This window comes from Mobula hypostoma, chromosome 16 (assembly GCF_963921235.1).
Source record: "Mobula hypostoma chromosome 16, sMobHyp1.1, whole genome shotgun sequence".
Classification (NCBI taxonomy): domain Eukaryota; kingdom Metazoa; phylum Chordata; class Chondrichthyes; order Myliobatiformes; family Myliobatidae; genus Mobula; species Mobula hypostoma.
The window spans coordinates 33,511,812-33,533,272 of record NC_086112.1 but is presented as its reverse complement, the minus strand read 5'-3'; the positions used below and the strand labels follow the sequence as shown (position 1 = coordinate 33,533,272).

The window sequence follows — 21,461 nt, the reverse complement described above, 5'->3', positions numbered from 1 at the left end:
TAATGATCAATAAACCAACTGTTTGGAATCAAATGACCTCATCTGGTGTCTCAGGGCTGGGTGTGTCAGCACTCTTTCTCTACATGTCCCACACCCCTCATGCAGCGCTCCCAGCAGATTTACAATCTCACCCTCTACCCCATGTGGATAAATTTGCAAACGTCTTAGGCACTCTAGCTATATGTATATATATATATATATGTGTCCAAGACTTTGCACAGTACTGTATGTTTCAGAACTTCCTAAATATCTTTCATCTCATCTTAAACTTTTAGACTTCTAAACTTCTACTTCTAGGCACTACCTTGACCTCCAAATTGTCTGTTTTCACTTTTTCCCTTATCCCGCTGCAGAGCTTTGTTCGACAAATTCTATGTTAATGCTCTTCAGAAATGTCAGAATATTTTACAAAAACATTGTTACATTTACAAACCTCATCTCACACACTTGAGAGACATTTACCCAGTCACCACTTGGTGAGCAGTATCTTTTTTTACATCAAAATTTAGCATCGATAACATTACCACCCAAGTACTTCCAATACCATCAGCTGCGCACCTGTTTGAAACGCAAGGTGGGATCCACTCCTGTCTGTTTCATAGAATCCATGACAGACTTCATTTCCACTGCTTCCTTGATGAGCTGGTGATTCTCCATTTGCTTGGCTTTAAGTCCATCAGTTGCCAATTGCTGCTGCATCTGTGATTTCACAACCTCATCGGGTTTGTTTGTGATCCCGGGCTTTGAGGAATCTGACAGCAAGAAAGCGTCCTTGCCCTTTATGCTGTTTTTGTTTGGCTCTGGGGTGGAAGGAGCCTTTGAGATTGTCGCAGTTGGGATATTCTTCTGCTTTAGCTCCTCTTTTCCCAGCTCCTTCTGCTGGCCTTCCCCTTTCCTTTCGTTGTCCCTCCCTATCTGCTGCAGTTTCTGCTCTGCAAACCGCTGCTCTTCGTAAAACTTCTCATACTGCTGCCTGTACGACGGATTTGTCATTATTGACTTCTGGTCAACATAACACAGCCCATATGCATACTGTCCATAATACAGCGACTGAGCAAGTGTTGGGTGTCTTTGCGTAATAACAGATTGGTGCTGAGCCTGAATATTTACAGTATTCGTGTCACTTTTCTTAACGTCCAAAACCTCCACCTTGTCCTTCTTCTCAGCCTCTTCCTCTGTCTCTTTTTTAACTTTGGTGGTCTGGGATGAGGAAGTGTTCGCTGTTGTGGTGTTATTGACCTGACCAGGGTGCATGTAATTCGGGGAATAGTAAGGCTCGTAACCGTGGTAAAAAGGGGAATGGGTCTCTTTGCTTTGCACTGGCTGAGAAGCGGCTGAGGAGTGAGTTTTTACAACAGTGTCCTTGGTGGAAATTGTATCTGCAGGAGAATTAGTCTTTGATCTGATGCTCTCTGATCTGCTGTCAGAGCCTCCGTCATCAGCTGCATCTGAAATGTCCGAGTAAGCGGGACTGTTAGTTTTAGTTGCAGTTCCATCACCACCATTTTGTGTTAAAACATGTAATGGCGTCATGGGGGATTGTCCATTGACCAGACTACTGCATTCAAGCCTGCAGGCACTGCCGATAGAAGGGCTGGGAGCATTGTCAGTGAATGTATAAACCTTATCAGCCTCAGCTTTAATGCTGGCCATTCTGCTCTCCTGTGAGTCAGGCAAGCCGTTCACAAGCACTTCATTCTTATTGAGATGCTCTTTCAAAAAATGTGCAGCCAGCTCTTTTGCCGAAGCCTTTAAATCCTCAGGTTTCCCCAGCTTAGAGTCCATCTTTGGGCTGACTGTCTCTTTTCCCTCTTTGTCTTTCAGTTTTCGCTTCTCTTTCTTCTTTTTATCCTTGAGCGAGGACAGAGCTGGGTTTACCGTGCTAGGCTCTCCCATAATTGTAGGCTTTGGTTGAATAGGTTTCAGTGGTGGGCTCTTTGGTGTTGCCTGGACAACTGTTGTAGTAAGAGAGGGCAGCCCTGGTATTGTTCCCGCCGTGGTGGTTGTGAATGTAGCAGTGGGAATAGCAATCAGTTGTGGCGGGGGAGGTGCAGGAGCAATAGGTCGAGTTGCTTTCAGCTTCGATAATGTTTTGTCCACCTTTCCACTGCTGTTCTTTTTGCCTTTTTCTTTCTCAGATAAGCCTTTCTTATCTATCACCCCTTCAACCTCAAGTTTTGGCATTTCTGAAACGGAGGCAGCATCCGGGACTGAGCAACTTTCCAGAGCAGCTGTCATATTAGAAATCACAGGCAGGTTACTCAAGTCACTGCTGAGACCCTTCTTTTTGCTCGTGTTTTTCCCAGATTTAGTGTTGACCACAGGGCTTTGAGCACTGCTGGCAATGTCCCGACGCCCCTTGGGTGTCCCCGGGGTGCTGACAGAAACGGGTGACGGTGGTGCTTTTACCTGCTCGTAACTCAACCCCGCGCCAGGAAGCAAAGGGCCATTTCCAGTTTCAACCGGTTCAATGCCAACTGGCACGGTATTCAGAGCCTCGTCGCAATCTGACATTTTGTCTTCGATGTCAGGCTCAAATTCCAGTTTATTTTCGGGATCCAAGTGCGCATGGGCCTGGTGGTAACGCAAGCCGTTGATGTGCTTGTACTTCTTGCTGCAGTTTGGATGGGGACAGTCAATTAGTACCGGCGAAGAGCACCCCTGCTCTACAAACATGGGCTCCGGCTTCCCTTGCGGCGTGGTTGGGGTGCTTCTGGAATTTGTGCGGACACGCTTCCCTGACTTGGTGTCTTCCGAGCTGGAGTTTAGGTCCAGTTCCATGGGAGGCTTGTTTTTCCTTTTGTTGATGGGTGAGGGGCTGGTTTTCACGTCCTCCACTGTACAATTAGGGGGTGTCCTGCGACCATTCGAGTTGAGACTTCCCCGCCGCCCTTTCCCATTGGCACCGCCACCCCTGTTCTTGTTTTGCATGCCTCTGGACTCTGTAAAGCCGGCATCGTTTATTGGAGCATTAGCAACAGAGCGTGCCCTTTTCCCTCGGCCTCGACTGGCTCGCAATTCGAGGTCGCTTGTGGGCGATTCACAAAATCTGTGGAATGTAAACATTTCAAATCAGTATCAGCATGAACTGGTTTGTATATATTGGAACTTAGTCAAAAGGAAAGGAAACAGAGAGAGCGGCTTCTGATAGAACTTTAAACAAAGCTCACTCAGGCCAGAAGATCCCATATATTTTTATAAAGTGCTTTGATTACATTCAGAGACACAGAACCAAGCCCCCTAGTTGCACCAACAATCAAGCACCTCTTTACACTAATCCCACACAAAACTCATTTTATTTTTCCTACATTGCTAACACCTCCCACCCCCCAACCCCCCAAAATTCCACTACTCACCTGCACACTGACAACAGTTTACAGTGGTCAATTAACCTTCGGAATGGGGGAGGAAACATGTGTTGTGACAAGGAGAATGTCCAAACTCCATATTGACAATCCTAGAGGTCAGGTGTCAACCCAGGTCACAGGGAGCAGATCTACATACCAACCACTCCTTCTTCTGAAAGTTGATTGGCAATGATTCTACAATCTTTTAAAAGATATGGTAGAACAAAAGACTGTTCAGTTTCCTAATATGAAGGCTGAGAGATAATAGCTCTTTGACTCTGTGAAATGGATTCAAAAATCGATCCAGGTGGAATCTCTCTTTGCTGTTAAGTTCCTGCATCAAATGAGTTTGGCTAAGTTCAACATTGGGACTGCCTCAGAATGTAAAAGTACAACACATGCTGTTAAATACCAGAAGCCTTACGTGGAGCTGAACCAGCAGAGATTGATCAGAGACAATTAGTGGAATCTGACAGTCAAATTGAACAGCACAGTGTCAAGGCAACACACACAAAACGCTGGAGGAACTTAGCAGGCCAGGCAGCATCTATGGAAAAGAGTGAACAGTTGACGTTTCGGGCTGAGACCTTTCATCAGGACTGCATCTGCAGATTTTCTCCAGGCAAGTGTCAAGCTGTATTATTAACTTGAAGAATATTCTTAGAAATTGACATGCTGAAGTGTACAACACCATGAATACTGCACCCAGGCACTGGTACTTGAGATGAAGAGCCGCAAATCTACATGTTAAAAGCCTAAGTCATGGGACTAATCAATGTTCAATGTAGGAAAATGGATAGTATAAAGAATTAAAGTAATTTAAAAAGGCAAACCTTTAGCACACCTTTGTGTACAATCACAACTCAGAGAAATGCAGGCAACTATGTTTTTTTCATTATGCAACCATATTTCAGGAAGCAATCAAAAGTCATCTTTATAAAGGCAGTTGGATAATGTGATAGGGTGAAAGAAGCTTCCAATGGAAAAGGAGTTCAATGGGATGAAATGCCTCCCTAGCTTGTTTAGAAGTAGCAAACACCCTTTCTCTACTTACTGTTGATTCAAAAACACATGGTTGGTAATGTGCTGAACCAGAAAAAAAATTCTAAATCGGGGGGGTTCCAGGAGTCCTGGGACCCCTCGGTTAATGGTAAGGCTGAGAGCCCCTGTTCTAAATGAACGCAAAGCATATTTTGCCCCATTTGATGTATTTTCTGTGAGGACATTTTATTTTCCAAATTGCGGTTATTTCATCTTCTTCTGCACGGAGGCCAGAAGTCATCCCAACATTATCCTGAATTAAAGCATGATTTTAAAACACACAGTACGTGGGTTTACCTTGGTGGAGCCCAGTCATGTTTAGTGCAGTCCAACAGAGTGCCTACATAGGTCTTGTTTCGCCAGGTCACATTTACCACCAGGACACCTGCAACATACACCAGAAAAAGAAAATGTTTTTTAAAAAAAATCACTCTTATACTTGGGATCCATTTATCTTGTCCCTCAAAGCAAACTTAACACACATTTGTTTTTCAAGACTGCGGCTTTGCTTTCTTCCTTTTTCTGGCTTCACTGACCTCAAGTCAAGACCACAGGAAATTGTTTTTTTTAAGTGTGTAATCGAGATACGGCTGACAGAAGGAAATGGTTCTTGCCACGTCCTGCTGTAAAACGGCAACACTCACCTCTTAATTTTTGCTATTATTACACGTAATTGCTTTTGGTTGGCAAGCCGCCAGCACACGCTACAGAACTAAGAAGCCAAGCTGGCCGTGGGTAATCTGTGAACTTCGTTCAGTCTTCGCTGAATTGGAAGGTGAGGTAGTGGGGAGAGGGTTGGGGGGCTTTGTTAGCTACTGAGGAGGGAAAGCAAAAATTTACAGGGATTTGCATTAGTCAATCTAGCTGCTTCTCAAGGCTCTCATTCACAGCTCCTTGAACCACCCACTGAAATCCTGCCAGACAAAAGGTTTTCTTTCCACAATCAAAATCAATGGAATTTCTTCTGCTGTAAAATAATTTGAAGGCATCTTGTGCACAAATTGCTGCTGCCCACTGGATGAAGTAAAATTAACAGTGTTCAAACTAAGATTTGAAAGTTGAATGTGGTGAGCACCATTATATATAATTCTATTATATTATTATATAATAGAATTATTGTGGTGAGCACCATTATATTATTATATATATATATATATATATATATATATATATATATAAAGTGATTTAGCAGCACTCAAAAAAACTAAAATCATTATTCAAGCTGTTCTCCAAAATTAGCTTCTTATCCATTGAATGTGGTGAGCACCATTATATTATTATATATATATATATATAAAGTGATTTAGCAGCACTCAAAAAAACTAAAATCATTATTCAAGCTGTTCTCCAAAATTAGCTTCTTATCCATTGGATACCCTGTGTGTGATTTTAGTTTACCTGTGAGTATTTTTATACAAATCCCTTCTCCTTCTCCTGCTATTTTAACTGCAAAATATGCAATGGCTGTCCTGCATTAAAACTGACTTGCAGGCTTATTTTTTGTCTAATCAGTTAGAATTACATATCATTCCCATTATGGTTTATTTCTCACATTCCTTTCAATGCACAGTGCTAATTTCTTCCCCTTGGGAATTACTGGAAAGCAATAACTCTTCAAGGACCAATTCAGTTCATATCAGCATTTTCATACTTTCAGAAATATGTGCGAAAATCTGGATTAAAATAAAATGGAGAGACAGGAGATCGCAGATGCTGGAAGCTAGAGCACTGAACAAGCTGCTGACGGAACTCATAAACAATAATGTCCCGATGAAGGCTCTCAGCCTGAAATGGTGACTGTTTATTCCTCTCTATAGATGCTGCCTGACCTGCTGAGTTCCTCCAGCACGTTGTGTTGTGTTACGGCTGGAGGAACTCCGCAGGTCAAGCAGCGCCTGTGGGGAGGGAAGGATAATTCCCGATTTGTCCAAGTGCAGCGTCTTGACTGTATCACTGACAATTCCTTTCCTCCCACACACGCTCCTTGAACTGCTGAGTTCCTCTTGCAATTTGTTTTTTTAAAAAAATGTTAACACAACGTGCTGCGTTTAATTTACAGTGGGAAATGTGAACTAAATTGCTTGTTTCAAAACAGATATTTTGAACTTCCAGATCTTTTCTGCACATATTTTGTCAGGATGTACGTCAAAGCCGTTACCTTCACAACCTTCAATTATCAACAGCTCCATCCACACTGACTTAAACCACAAAACATCCTGCCAGCCACATGGAAGGAAGAAACCTTCACTAACTCAGGTCCCCAAGGATGTATAAACAGAACAACCCTGTGACTTAATTCCCTTAAGAGCTGACAAAATGCTACTGTGGGGAGGAATCTAAACACAGCAGTGTTTTATTCTTAAACGACACTGGATGAGAAAGTGCTGCAGCTACAAAACAATACACTGATAATGTGTCAGCGATCAGCTTTCCTGCAACTGTCCTACCCCTAATAAACAATAGATAACCCATCTGGAAAATCTATGGAATGATGGGATTCTCATATCAGTTGGTTTTCACCTCCTTTTACACAGCAGCCTATGGTAGAACAGAGCTATCCGCCGTGGTAAATTCCTGAACATATCAACAATATTTACATCACTAATGCACTTGTATCGCCAGAGGGTCCCCCCGCCACTTCTCCTCGACCCATCCCAGAAAGAAATTGCTAGATCTAGTCACAATTAACTGCAGTCGTTCAGCTGTACCAAAAGAAAGAAAGCTAAACATAAATGTATATATAATTAAAATTTCCTTCAAAAAAAACCTAAGCATTTTTTTAAAAAAGGAGAACAGGATAAGCAAGCCCATTCAAGAGCCAGGGCAATAAAACTGTGAAGACGAAAGACCAGTGAAGACACTTAACATTTGTCTGCAGTGAAAGCCTTTGTTTAAGCATCTCCCTTCAGGGTTACGCATTGCCAAACCAAAGAAGCCACTCCATTGGCTCACTCCTGCTGGGAGCACTGTAAGCTGATTGGTCCTTTCTCAGCTCTGCAGTACAGAGCACAAAGAAAAAGGTTTCTTGAAAGAGATGGGTGCATGAAAGAAAATACTGCAGCACCATAAGCAAATGAAAGATGTTTCCAATGGTTTAAAAGAATTCAAATGGGAGCTTAGCAAAGGGATCATTGCTTTTTTTTTTAAAAAATGGCAATGTTCGCTCCTGACATAAAGGCCAGCCTGTCCCTTCTGGAATCACATCAAACATGAGTCTAATGGTTGATAGTTCAATCGACCAGAGAAGGAGGAAAAAAAAGGCTTGATCAATTGGAACTGCTGCCAAGAACTGTGAATCAAATTAACCTTTTCTCTCATAGTCGCAGCTAACGATAAATCAACACCCAGGTCGCAAGCCAGGACCTTATCCAAATCAAAGATTTTCTATAGAAACCAGCGAAGCAGCAACTTATTGTCGGAGAAGCGGTGCCAGCTTCGGAATTCCAAACATCCTCACGTAAACAGCCTCTGACCTTTTCCTTAAACTGCAAGGGGTTTAGTGAAGCATGCTGCAAAGCGCCATGCCTTCTTAACCACAGGACTCATAAAAAATTACACTGTTAAATTACAGCCATGAACACGGCACACTGAGGCCCTGTCAGAGCTCCACTCAACACTTTCAATCTGTTACCTCTGACAAATTTAGTAGTCGAGCGCAGTAAAGAATCCTTTAGTAGCTTGCAGACCAAACAACTGTAAACGCTTCTCAGTATTTAGATAATGTCAAGACAAATAAAGCTTTATGGGAAAGTGCAGACTGCCAAGTCTGTCCAGCTTTCTTAAAGACAAACATCACTGACTACAAAAACATGTTTTTTCTTGGGACTGCACAAGGTAATATCTGAACCCAAGGTGAGAATCTGCAGAATTTTTTGTTTGTGGAAAAACCCCAGTAAATTCACTGCAGGAAAATCATGGTTTAATTTTAGATTAAAGATACTTTTGTGTGTGTGTGTGTGTGTGTGTGTGTGTGGCGGGGGTGGGGGACATCTTGCTGAATGAACAGTGAAGCTTCTGCTCAAATTTAACTGAACTAAACTTCTTCGTAATCTGGCAGTGGGCAAGTTGGATGTCTTTGACACTTTCAGTTAAAAGTTTTGACGTCAGAAAAGATTTCTTTCCTTAAATTTTCCCTTCAATCAGAAATTGCGGTATACCATCTTAAGGCCGATTTTTAATGCAGACGGTGTAGTAAGGTATGGGACCCATCAGTTGGCTCAGAAACCACAACGATGGGAATGGAAGCAAGTTATGCTCGACCTCAAGGAACTGCCTAAGAAGGAAGAGTAAGGTGTAGCCAGAGGCCACTAACAAGGAGCAATCTCTCACAGGTCTGACCTGGCCACCATTGGGATGGTGGAAAGATTTGAAAACATTGTTCTGCAGTACAAAAGAGCAACATATTTCCTGCTGCTTAATGTAGCCTATATTGCAGCAACGACTGCACTTCAAAAGCACTTCATTGCCTGTAAAGCACTAAGTCGCTTTATAATTGCAAGTCTTTCTTTCCTTTATTAAAGCTTCAAAAGGCCGGCTAGGCATTTTGTTTTGGACAATATTCCAAGCCCCAGGGAATGGCACTACCTGGGAGAGGCGGCTGCGTGAGGTTTCACAAGTAATAACATGAGTGGATTTGGGGATAGCTACACAATGGTGAGAAGCAGCTGCAGCAACTCTTTACTCTCAGGGCATTAGAGTGATTGATTTTGCTCTAGTGGTACTGCTCCAGTTTAAGTTTGGATGGAGGGCCCAGCATGACTCCTAGGAAACATTATTTAGTCACAGAGTTGTACTGCACAGAAAAAGGGCCTTCAGCCCCTCCATCTGTTCCAGCCATCATGCCTATCTTTACTAATCCCACTTGACTGCATAATTCCATATCTTCCTATTCCTCGCTCATTCAAGTATCTGTCAAGATGCCTCTTAAATAGCAGTTTCTATTCCTGCTCTGGAAGTATATTCCTGATACTGGCCACTCATTGTGTGAAAAATTTATCTCTCAGATCCTGTTTAAATTTTCTTCCTCTCACCTAACCATGTCTAGTTTTAGACATCCCTACTATGGGCTACAGACACTGGCTTCCTACCTTATTTATGTTTCAATAAATTTTGATTAACTCTCGCCTCTCACTTTTTTTCCAATCTTGGGCTTTCCCATCTCTCCTGGTATCTCAAGCCCACCGCGCCCCCCCGCCCAAGTCCTGGCAAAATCCTTGTGAATTTCTTCTGCACCTTCTCTGACTTCACATAAATTGACACTACACAGAATGTAACCTGGTGTGATTTCAAACTCACTTTAAACTGCATCCTCTCACTTTTTGAAGCTAAAGACGGTAAATGTAAGGGATTAGAATATGAGGATTACTCCTAAAATACACAGCAATTGAAGGCCTACAGCAGTGCCCAAGTCATGGAGCACTAAGGAACAGAAACAGGCCATTTGGCCCATTTAGTCTGTGCCAAACTAATATTCTGCCTAGTCCCATCAATCCGCACATGGACCATAGTCCTCCTTTCCCCTCCTATCCATGCACTTAACCAAAACAGAGGACCTCTTCCCTGACCAGGAATCAAACCCGGCCTATGGAGGTAAGAACGCTGAATTCTAACCACTAGTCCGTAAATCTGGAAATAAGCAGCAACACCATTCTGAATCACCCCATCTCACTCTTTAGTGTAAATAAAATACTTTGCATTTTAACCTTCCTTCCACAATCCAGCCGCACATATACTTTCTGCTCACCAAACATCAGATCTCATAGAGGGCGAGGTGAGTTCGTTTTGGGAAACGCCATTCTGGGTCAGTTGCCCGAAATAACATGTTAAGCAAGTTTGTTGGAAGGCGGGAACCCACCGTGTCCTGGTCCAATCCCAAGTTTGACACTACTTGGTTAAGCAATTCTGAAACTGCTGTGGATTTTTGGAGTTTCCATTTTGTGCTCTACCATTCTTAAAAGCAGCCATATTGGTGGTTACATTCAATCTTTGGTGATAGTTGGGATAGTAATTTATTGAAAATATCAAACAAAAGAAGGGAACTCTGCAATTCCATCCATGTGCCAGCAATGTTTACTGACCATGTAAACTATGTTTACTATTTTGCCAAAGAGTATTAATAACTGCCTGGGAAAAACGCATAGCAGAAAATTGAGCAGGGAGATTATACATCTGGGATCAATCACACAATCAGGTCTGCGAACCTCACCGTTTGATGTTCCTTACAGTCACCCCAATTACTTACAAACCAAAAGCACAAGAAGGAGGTCTAAATACTGTGAAGCTGGTTAAAGATGGTGAAAGCTTAACGTAGGTACAGATGGCAGCCTTATATCTCTGAGTACCATAGGAGTCCCCAATAAAAGCATAACACTGCTAGAAGTAATTGAGCTGCATTGTCGAAATGCTTTGGTTAGAGAATCACTAGTTATTATCCAGCGACGTACTACTTTGAGTACAAATGGTGATTAGTAAACCGTTGCAGAGGGAAGGACAAAGCTTATCTGTACAAATAACATGATGCAGTCCCGTGGAGGGCAACTACACGGGGAGAAAGAGAATGAAACATTTTATGCTTTGCAGCACATTGTACCATAAATTGTAGGGCTGACTCTGCCATTTGTCTTTGTGAAGGGGTAGATAAATGCTGCTGGATTATTACTGATTGTCTCATGACTACATTTGTTAGAAGCAAAAATGGAAAAGGAAGCTTTGAGGAAAGGTCCTCTGAGAATAATGGGGGGGGTGCTCAATATCCACTTTTTTTCCCATGTGTGATTAAAGTATTGAAAGATAATTGTGCAATTTAGAACTCTTTACCCAGTACTCAAACATACTTTAATTCAAAATTTCCGAATCATGCAGCATTTGGCATTCAGGCAATTTGGGTGCTTTTCAATGGAAACAGAAGGATCCCAACTCCACATGTCTGAAGATTCTTAATAAACCAACAAAAAAGAGCCTTGTACCAAAGGAAGGGCAGCACCATGATAATCAGACAACATCCTTGAAAGCCCAGCAGACTTCACCAGCAATACGGTGTGTCAACTGTGTGGCTTGGCTGATAGCTCTTCTACAGTGCCAGAAGGTTTTGAGTTTAACTCCAATATTAGAAAAATAAACAAATCGAGACTGCCTCGAAAAATCGAGGTGCTAAATTTGGAAGGTAATGATAAAAGCTCCTTTTTGTTCTCTGAACTAGGTGTTAAAAAAAACACTCAGTACCTGGAAACACAAATGCCCTTGTACAGAAAATCCTACAAACAAATAGTGGATATGGCATAGTCCTTCACGGGTAAAGCCCTCCCCACCATTGAGCACATCTACATGGAGCGCTATTGCAGGAAAGTAGCATTCATTATCAAGGACACTCACTACCCAGGCCATGCTCTTTTCTCACTGCTGCCCTTGGGAAGAAGGTACAGGATCCACAAGTCCCACACCACCAGGTTCAAGCTACCCCTCAACCACCAGGCTTCTGAACCAGAGGGGATAAATTTACTCAATTTCACTCACCCCATCACTGAACTGTTTCCACAACCTGTGGAAACACAAACATGAGAAAATCTGCAGATGCTGGAAATCCACAGAAACACACACACAGAATGCTGGAGGAACTCAGCAGGCCCGGCAGCATCTATGGAAAAGAGTACACATTTTCGGCCGAGACCCTTCATCAGGACTGGATTCACTTTCCAGGGCACTTGTTCTTGAAATTTATTTATTATCTTTTTCACTTTTGTACTTGCATACTTTTTGTCTTTTGCACACTGGTCATTTGTCTATCCTGTTGGGTATGGCTTTTCATTGACTTTACTGTGTTTGCAGCAAGAAAATGAACTCAGGGTTGTATGTGGTGACATACCTGTACAATACTTTGATACCTCAGGCAGCATATATGGGAAAAATAGTTTTAGGTAGAAAACTCTTCTCTCAAAAGAAGGTTGTTCAAAGAAAGTCACTGCGGATCCATTTTCTCACTCAATGCTTCTGAAGGAGATCCACTGCTTACTGATTGTGGCAGCTTGTTGACTGCAAATTGTCTGCCACTCTTACAACAGTGAGTAAAAATATTTAATTAGCTGTAAAGTGTTTTGAGACATTCTTAAAAGGGTTGCAAAAGGTAAATGAATGTTTGTATTCTGTTCATGATCAGGACAAGGATTTCACAATTTTAACTAGATAGCTTCAGATCAAAGTTATGTCCCAGGGCTCAATGATTTTTGGTTCAGAAGAGGAAATATTAATTGGTGGCTTTCCTCATTGTGCTTCATAGTCAGTGTTTTCAGCTAAAGTTCATTTTTAAAAAATATTTACATGGAGTGTGGTATCAATGACTCTCAAAGCCCGTCAGTACAGTTGAATACTATTTACTTGAGCTGAATAGCAAGGGATGATAATATCAGAGCAAAGTCAATATCTTCATCGGAAAAACAGCAAGGGATAACAAGCTCAAATGTCAACAAGTACTCAAGAACCAAAAAGCAGTGTTCTGTCACGTCTGGTCAGCACACTAGCTACTTATTTCACCAGTATTTTCTACTATTTTAAAATTCTAACAGCTCTTCAGGACAATCAACAGATCTATTTGAAAAAGGCAGCATTCACCAAAGTCCCCACCCATCTCTTACACACTTACAGCGTGTACATAATGAAAAATTGCCACTGGCCACCAAAGCAACATTTTGTTAACTGTCAACCCTGCCCATTTTTATTTGGTGATTATCAAATGATACTTGTTCTTGGCTACAGAGAACACTATCCACTGAAACAAACTCCAGTGTAAAAAGCAAAAATGTACGCCACTGGGGACTGTGTGTACCAATGCACCAAGATTTCCATCACTGTCACATCTCTGCAGCCTTTGTTCTGCTGCACATGATGTGTAGTATTGATCCAAAAAAAAATCATTGCTGTCCTAAACAAAAAGTACATTCAAACATATTCACTGCTTAAAGCAAAACGGCAAGAATGAATAGATAGCCAGCACAATTCAAAAGGCCCCGGAAACCCTACTGGTCTCCCAACACGTGCACTTACGGCCAATTATTCTGTGGTATGGAGCTGAAGCCTGGAAACAATGTGCAGAAATTTACTGCATGTTTAGATAAGATCCAAGTTAAATCATTCCTTTCAGCTACAAGATCTTCAATCCCTAATCACTCAGCTGCCTTATCTAGACAAATGCACAATCACCGCTCTTATTTACCAGCAACTTTAAAGTACAGCTTGAGTCAGCATTCTAAATTAACTTTGGACCCCTGCTAAGTATAAGACAAGCACGTTTGGCAAAATGTCTATGTTATGTTTAATGATTTCCACCATATCATACAATGATGTTGTCCTTCATAAACAGACAAGCTTCAATTTACATGGGTTCTTCTAATTTCTCTAGTATACCCTAAAAGTGCTTTCCAGCCATAGATTCAACCCTTTTTCATGTGTGTTCAGTTATTTTGTTGGCTAATGTGGTTGCCACTGCAAGGTCTCATAAACACAAAATGAACAGGTAACCTGGATGTCTTCAGCTGTCCTCTAAAGCCTCAGACACACAGTTGATTCAGTCAACAGGTCACAATGATCGACGTCAAAATCGTTGAGCTGGAAAGAATACAATGGCCAGGGTTCCAGTTCCTAATGGGTTTACAGTGACCTCGCACTGCAGAGCCTCTCACACAACTACCAGCCAACTATGGAGTCAGGCTTGACTGTGAAACCCTCCCAGCTGGATTGCACACCAGAACTGAAGGATGGAGTATTACAACGAGGACTGCCACCACATGTGTGTTCATAATAAAGCAGTGCTGAGCCTTCAGAAAAGGAAAGCTGAAGTGGGGCGGGGGTGGGGGGTGGTGGGAGCAGTTGCTGGCTGGAGGAGAATACAGACAGAGACGTCCCCTCTTTGTATCTTTAGAAGGCTAACCTTCAGTCTGCAGCTATGCATGATCTCTGAACTGTGCTAATCCAACACTCAATAGTTCAAGCAATCCAGTTATACTTGCTAGATTGCTCCTTTTGAATCTTGCTGGTCTAGAGGTTTGGAAAGCGGCTTTGCATCATTCAGATCTTGTGAATGATGCATAAATCAAAACTCCCCAGTATCAGCAATGTGAAATATGTGCATGTCAATGAAAACATGGACTTGAACTTCAAAAACAGAAACTGGGATGCAATGGCACACATTTTCGTCATGGATTACAAACATCAACAATTTTTAATTAGCTAAAATGGTTACTTTAAGGGCAAATAAAAATTCAGTTGTGAATTCTTTCAAATCCTTCTGACTGACAGCCACTGACGTATCTTTACATAATAGCAACACATTTTTTGGCAACTGCCTCCTGGATCTCAATTTCTGATAATTGCATCATCTTCTCTTAGTATTAAGTGTTATTTGTTAACTGGAAAGACATAATATACAGTACTATGCAAAAGTCTTAGGCATACCCTCAGACTTGTGTGCCTGAGATATTAGCACAGTATTGTACATGAACACATGCACAAACACATATTCGAAATATGGGGGGGAGATGGAATGCTCTTTTTAAACCATTTCTGTTCCTTTTTCATACCATGATTGAAGTTTTACTGCAAAATATCAATCCAAATATCAAGAAATTATGTTTTTTCTTTCTCTTAAGAATTTACGAATTTGCCAATCTGACCTTACTATTTTAATATTTTATAGTTTGTGCTTCATGAATATAATTTTTTTTGAGAAGGTAACAGTCGACACAAAATGATTAGCTCTTCAACCACTTGTAAAGATGCCTTTGCATCTTGCATCTCTGCAACAACCTCTCCAAACCAATAAGTCAATTGAGTTGTTTCAGCAATCTTAATATTAAGACATTTTTAATAAAACTCTTTTGAAAGCCTGATTTAACAAAAATAAATTCTGGAACACTAAATTGTTTATGGTTGCAACATTACAAGGATTCATAGCTTCCAACATGCCTGAAAGCCCATTAATGTCTTCTTAAAAATGCTGTACAATTTGTGCCAGCCCCAGGCTTTTTTCAATCAGTTCCAAGTAAAACAAAAAGCATTCATAAGCCCTCTTGGCACCCAGCTGCTGTCTTCCTAAATCAGCACTCTCTTAACCAGCTCTTTATTAACATGGTTAAAGAAATAACTTGTTTTTAAAATGCAACGCCTTGCTAACCACAGGCTTGAAATCATATTTAAGTTCATCATGCCAAAAAAATGGTCTGCCACACTTCCAAAAACATTCTGTGTGTTAGTTATGGTGAAAGAGCTCAGTGGCTGGGGAGGTTTAAACCAAGGGCTTATTCAGGTGGATGGAGAAGACCCTGTGACATCCGAAGAATTCTGCAGATGTCCTAGCCACAGTTGTTTCTTACCAAGACCACCAGAGGGAAAAAAAAACAGATTAACTGGTCATTTATCACACTGCCAATTGTGAGACCTCTGTGTATACATCGGTTGCCATGTTTACCTATGTACCAATAGTGACGGGCACTTCAAATGTGATTAATTGACAGTGAAATGCTTTGGGACAGCCCAAAGATGTGAAAGGTGGGATACAAATTTATCCTTTTTCTTTACACTGCTATCATGCTTTGGAGTTTGGCTAGAAATGCCACCCACACTTACAGGTTTGTTCAATTATCAAAATAGGAAATAACAGGCAAAGCAGCAGAGATTTGGAAGGCTAATTCTGAGATGTTGCATATTTATTTTAAAAAACGTAGTTCATTTTACTAAGATTTTCATCGCCCCACTCATTAAGCAATAACTTTAAATTAGTGATACAATTTGACGAAACCCACTGACAGCCATGACTTCTGTGGTTTCAAACAAAGGCTTAAACTGAAAATGGTTACCATACATATCTTGCCTAGCTTTCATTCATTGACGGATTTGCACGTCAACTTTGTGAGGAGTTTACTTCGAATAATATAAAATGTTTCTTTCTCTGCTACTTTTTTCTTCAGGTAAGCAAGTGGTTAGGTGCGTATACTTTGCGTTGGTTCTTCCAGCCTCACACTCTCTCTTGCCTGCCTTACATTCCAATGTTCTTTATCCTCAGCATATAATTCAAACACAAATACTTCAATCATGTGCTTAGAGACCAGTGCTTTTCTGTAAACAAGACTAATGGAGTGCAACTAATAGACTTCTCCAGGAGTATGGTTAGTTAACAGGGTCTTTGTCAGCAGTCACTGAAGCAAAGTCGCCTTTTGCTTGGATAGCAGAAAAAAAATCACCATTCCCAGAAAAGCCTTCACTTTACTGGTTACAGATTGACTTGCCTGAATATGTGTCAGCATTATACAATCAACACCTTATCTTCCTTACAAGCACACATTCAATTCAAAAACTCAGCTCTATTTGCCAGCTCCTCCTTCAAGTTCACAGACAGTACGATATAATTCTGCAGTGTAATTGACCCTTTATACCTTTTTGATGCAATTAGGTAAAATTATTTTTTGCGAAACAACAGTCAGTTATTTAACCCTAACTTTAGCAGTAAAAGACCAAGGATTAGAGATCTTGGGTGAAGTATGATAGATCAATACCACACTTATCAGTGAATTGGCATGCTACCAGATCTTTCCCATTTCTTCCTGTGTGCCAACTAGTTGGACAAGTCTTGATCAAGGATGTCTATCCATTGCTTGTAAGGCCACCCTTTGGTTTCTGCTGGTGTCCATTGTAGCAATTTCTGAAAGAGGTTTTTCTCATCTGTCCACTGTGCACGTCCAACCCACTTTAGTCTAATCTTCTAGGTAATGCTGAGTTCTGGCTGAATCTTCCAGAAGCAGTACATTTCTTGGCTTGTGATTTGAATTTACCATCACATCCCTGAAACAGTACAGACAGACAATAGGGTTGAAAGGAGTCTAGTCTTGTACTATAGACCAAAGAATCTCAGCCATATTCTCAGCCTTGGTGAAACAACTTGGATTTCTGTAAGATGTATGGTTAAAGCTATCATCCATATTGCCATGGACTCCAGAGGCTCTATTTCTGGAAATCTACATTTATTTTTGTCGCTTGCTAACTCCAAAAGACTACCAGTACTTAATGTCCAAAGCAAATGGATTTTTTTCACCTCCTTCAAGGTACCACATCCTACATTCATGCAACTGGACCTTGTGATTCCTCACTGTCTATTTCCATTGGTTAGAATAAAGACCTTCTTTTACAGAATATTTAAGTGCTATTTGCCTTCTAATGGAAATTGGAATTTTCAAATTAGCCTACAAATCTAGGATAAGAAACAACTCCAAAATATGCTTATCTGATTTATGTTACAGATTAAATAATACATCTGCAAAACTTTAAAAATCCAGGCAATGTTAATCTATCATTTCCACATTGTTCAGAATCAACGATCTGGTGGAAAATGACCAAATTTCTAAATGACATTTTATTTGTTCAAATCCCTATTGGAACCCTTTTGTTTTCACCACTCCAGCGGGTGGTGAAAACTGCCCAGCGGATTATCGGCACCCAATTGCCCACCATTGAGAACATCTACCATAAACGCTGCCTGGGCAGGATGAAAAGCATTATCAAGGATGCATCTCACCTTAACCATAGACTTTTTACTCTCCTCCCATCCGGTAGGCGCTACAGGAGCCTCCGCTCCCACACCAGCACTGTAGCACTTACTTTTTATTTGCCGTTATTTTGTAAATAACACTATTCTTTTGCACTTCTGGTCAGATGCTAATTGCATTTCATTGGCTTTGTATCTGTACTCGGCACAATGACAATAAAGTTGAATCTAATCTAATCAATAACCCACCAGCAAAACCACCTGTAAACTACCACAGAAAGACAGTGGTTTAGAGTATGGTTTATTAAAGAAATTTTGTTTAAAAATGTGTATAAGAATGACAATCTGATGGAGATTATTCAAAAACAAGTATCTTAATCATTCTGTCACTCTCACTGAAGACCATTATAAATAATTAAATTACAACAGCAAATTTAATAGGCAAGTTGTTGTACTTTTTAATAGGCCTGTAAATTGTCGCTGTTAGAAATACGTCATGGTGAGGTCCAGACAGCTTTTTTCATCGAATGATCATGGAAACCTAACATGTGGACGTTGTCTACGCTTGAAATTCATCTTCACTTTATTCTTTTTTTTGATTGATTTGTACAAATTGGTCTGAAGATACCATCACAAACCAGCAGAAACTCTGAGCTATTAACTAATAGTTTAGATGTAAACATGAGAATGTGTTCAATGGGTAACAGTTGTGTTTTGTAACTACTATTAATCCAATTTTCCTTGTGTTTAGCCCAAGGGAGTGAAGTAGAATTCCACTGAAACTAGATTCCTCCAGTGGCTGCTTATCACATCAGGTGAATGTAAACAGCAGATTTTGCATAAAACCCTATAATAGACACAGCCAAGCATAATCATATTCTATATGTCCATCTCACGATGAAGCCCAAACATGTCCCCTGAAAGAACTTTTCCTTCCTGTGGGCACCAGTAGTGGCACCATAAACCCAAAGCTGCAATCAGTTGGGACCACAGAGCTCAAAAATATTCAACTAAAAAGACATTAAGAAAATGTTACAATGTTACATTCTGAGCCTTAGATCCCACACCACCAGGTTCAGGAACAGTTACTACCCTTCAACCATTACTGAACCAGAGTGGATAACTTTACTCACCCCAACACTGAATTGATTCCACAACCTATGGACTCACTTTCAAGGACCCTACAACTCATGTTCTCAGTATTATTATTTATTACTTATGTATCTATTATTTTGTTTTCTTTGCACACTTGCAAAATTTGTTCTTTTTTACACGTTAGTTGTGTGTTCATTTTTGTTTGCGTGTAGTTCATTGATTCTATTGTGATTTTTTTTTGTCTTTATTATAAATGCCCACAGGGAAATGAATCTCAGGGTAGTATATAATGACATACATGTACTTTGATAATAAATTTACTTTGAACTTTGAACATTCCAATTAATTTAACTATAAATATTGCCAGTTATTTCATTTTCAGGATGTGGTCACTATGGCAGGGTTTTTGTAGAAATCAGCACAATAATATCTTACATGAACCTTTCTAACAACAGCTGCGGTACAAAGTTGTCAGAGGACTTTGATCTGAGTGCTCAACCTCCAGAGACCAGAGAACAATACACCACTAATAACTGGTCTTCCATTCACTTGTTTCCTTCCCACTTAAATTCTCCCAATATTGGTAGCTGAATAAATACCATAAAATTATACTGTTCAGGCCCAAGTACGCTGATAATGTCTCAGTTTTTGATTTTCCCACAGCAGTTAGCTTGGTCATTGTAATGAGGTTTCACAAAATTGATGGTGCAGTTTAAGATCTACCTACCATTATGAGTCTAATAAATGTCTTTCTCAGCAAGATCTGCATAATCACATTTAACTGCTAGGCAGATTGCATTCCTTCTGACAACAGTAATTTATAGAATAAAAAAAAACAACCATGTGAATATCATCCAAGTGTAGTGCAGAGTTTCTGTGTAAATTATTGATCACACTTTGCCCTTATCTCAAACACTGGGCCCTGCTGCTGATATGCTCAACCCGCGATGGCAGATCAAACTCGAACAGAAAAGGCAAGAACATTATTGCCTTAGACTAGAGACGACAGCACGAGAGCCAATCAATCAGCCTTGTGACAGCTTTTACAACCTCTTTACGCAGCCCAATTTGGCCTGCAGGCTTCTTTGTTCATTTTTTCTCCTTTCACTCCACTAAGGTCAATCAGTGTGGTGATTTGCAGAGACACAGCACCATTGTATACAGCAGAATTCTTTAAAAGTTATTTGTGAAATCGGCCCAAAGACTAGTGTTCCACAAACTGTATGTTATTTCATTGTCCAAAATGGCAACAATCACTGAACTGTTTTAATGTTGATTCTTCTCTCTACTTTTGGAAATACCAGCAATTTAAAAAAAACTAATTTGTTCTGTGACATGCTTCAATACGTGAAGCAGTTGGGAATGAGAGCATTTCAACAGGACGGACTCAGTGTTTACCCCCAACAATTTCTCTCATGATCGGCATTCGGAAAAAATTAAATGTAGTCCAATCCATTTTACGTCCTCAAGAACACTAACCTGCAGCAAATGAGGAAAGGATAAAGCAGTGTAACGAGAGAGATGTCAACAGATATGATCAGGACCTCACTACCCAAAACATTTGCTTTGTGAGAAAACAGAGTTAAAGTACCACTGGATGTGGCTGTCAGAGATCACTGTAAAGATTTCAGTTTGATCTCAAGCCTGTGTTGACTTCGCTGATCTTCAGTTGGCTTGTAACCATTAGTTACAGCACCTCTACACTCTTCACTGTGCAAATGTCCATTATTAATTATAATATTAGAGTTGTCTTTTTTCAGGAAATGTTCCTTTTGATTGGAATACTAAAGTAGGGAAAACTCCTCCTGACCACTATACCATTTGGTGACCGACTGAGCATAGGATTGTGGTCGGTATTTACCCAGAAAGGTTCTTATTAAATAATGGTTTAAATAAAGGTCAATGGCCACCTGTGGAAATCAGTGATGGATGTGTGTTTTGGGAAGAGAAAGAAATGTGAGAAAGAGAACACTAATGAAAAATTCTCATGTTGTTTCAAAGAAGATGCATCCAGTTTCTTTCGCTTATGTCACTTACAATGAAAAATTAATTAATGCAATTATTTACCAAAATACTAATCAATTAAAAATCTTCAATTGCTCAATTTTAAAGCGACAATCAGAAGTATTTAAAAAGGACGCAGATGCTGCATGCAATAAAAGCTAAAGGCAGCTGACGGTTCTCATCCAGCCCTGTTTCAGTGCCTGTCACACCTGCTCCATTTGTTGTGACCGAGTCCTCCGATAAGACATGACAGCTCATTTCAGCAAACCTGTCAGCCATTGAATCTCGGCAATCACGGGCAGCCAAAAGTGGGAAACTGCATGCCAATTCCATCCCAGCTTTCAGACCGCCTGTCCAACATTAACTGACTGCACCGCAACCGATTGTAAAGGACGGCTTACCAAATCCTGCCCAGCTGAATCAAACATTTGTTTATCTTGGCATTTAAG

The 21,461-nt window shown here is 40.6% G+C and overlaps 1 protein-coding gene across 8 annotated transcripts in view; it reads right to left on the bottom strand.

Moving 5' to 3' along the window:
* The window catches only part of znf608 (zinc finger protein 608), an 84,038-nt gene that overhangs the window by 13,245 nt on the left and 49,332 nt on the right, over positions 1-21,461 (bottom strand). For all 8 annotated transcript variants that reach the window (XM_063068724.1, XM_063068728.1, XM_063068729.1 and 5 more), the window contains 2 exons: positions 4,686-4,773; positions 559-3,049 (listed from right to left, as the gene is read on the bottom strand). In XM_063068724.1, the coding sequence (XP_062924794.1) occupies positions 559-3,049; positions 4,686-4,773 (2,579 nt within the window). The remainder of the gene's footprint in view (positions 1-558; positions 3,050-4,685; positions 4,774-21,461) is intronic.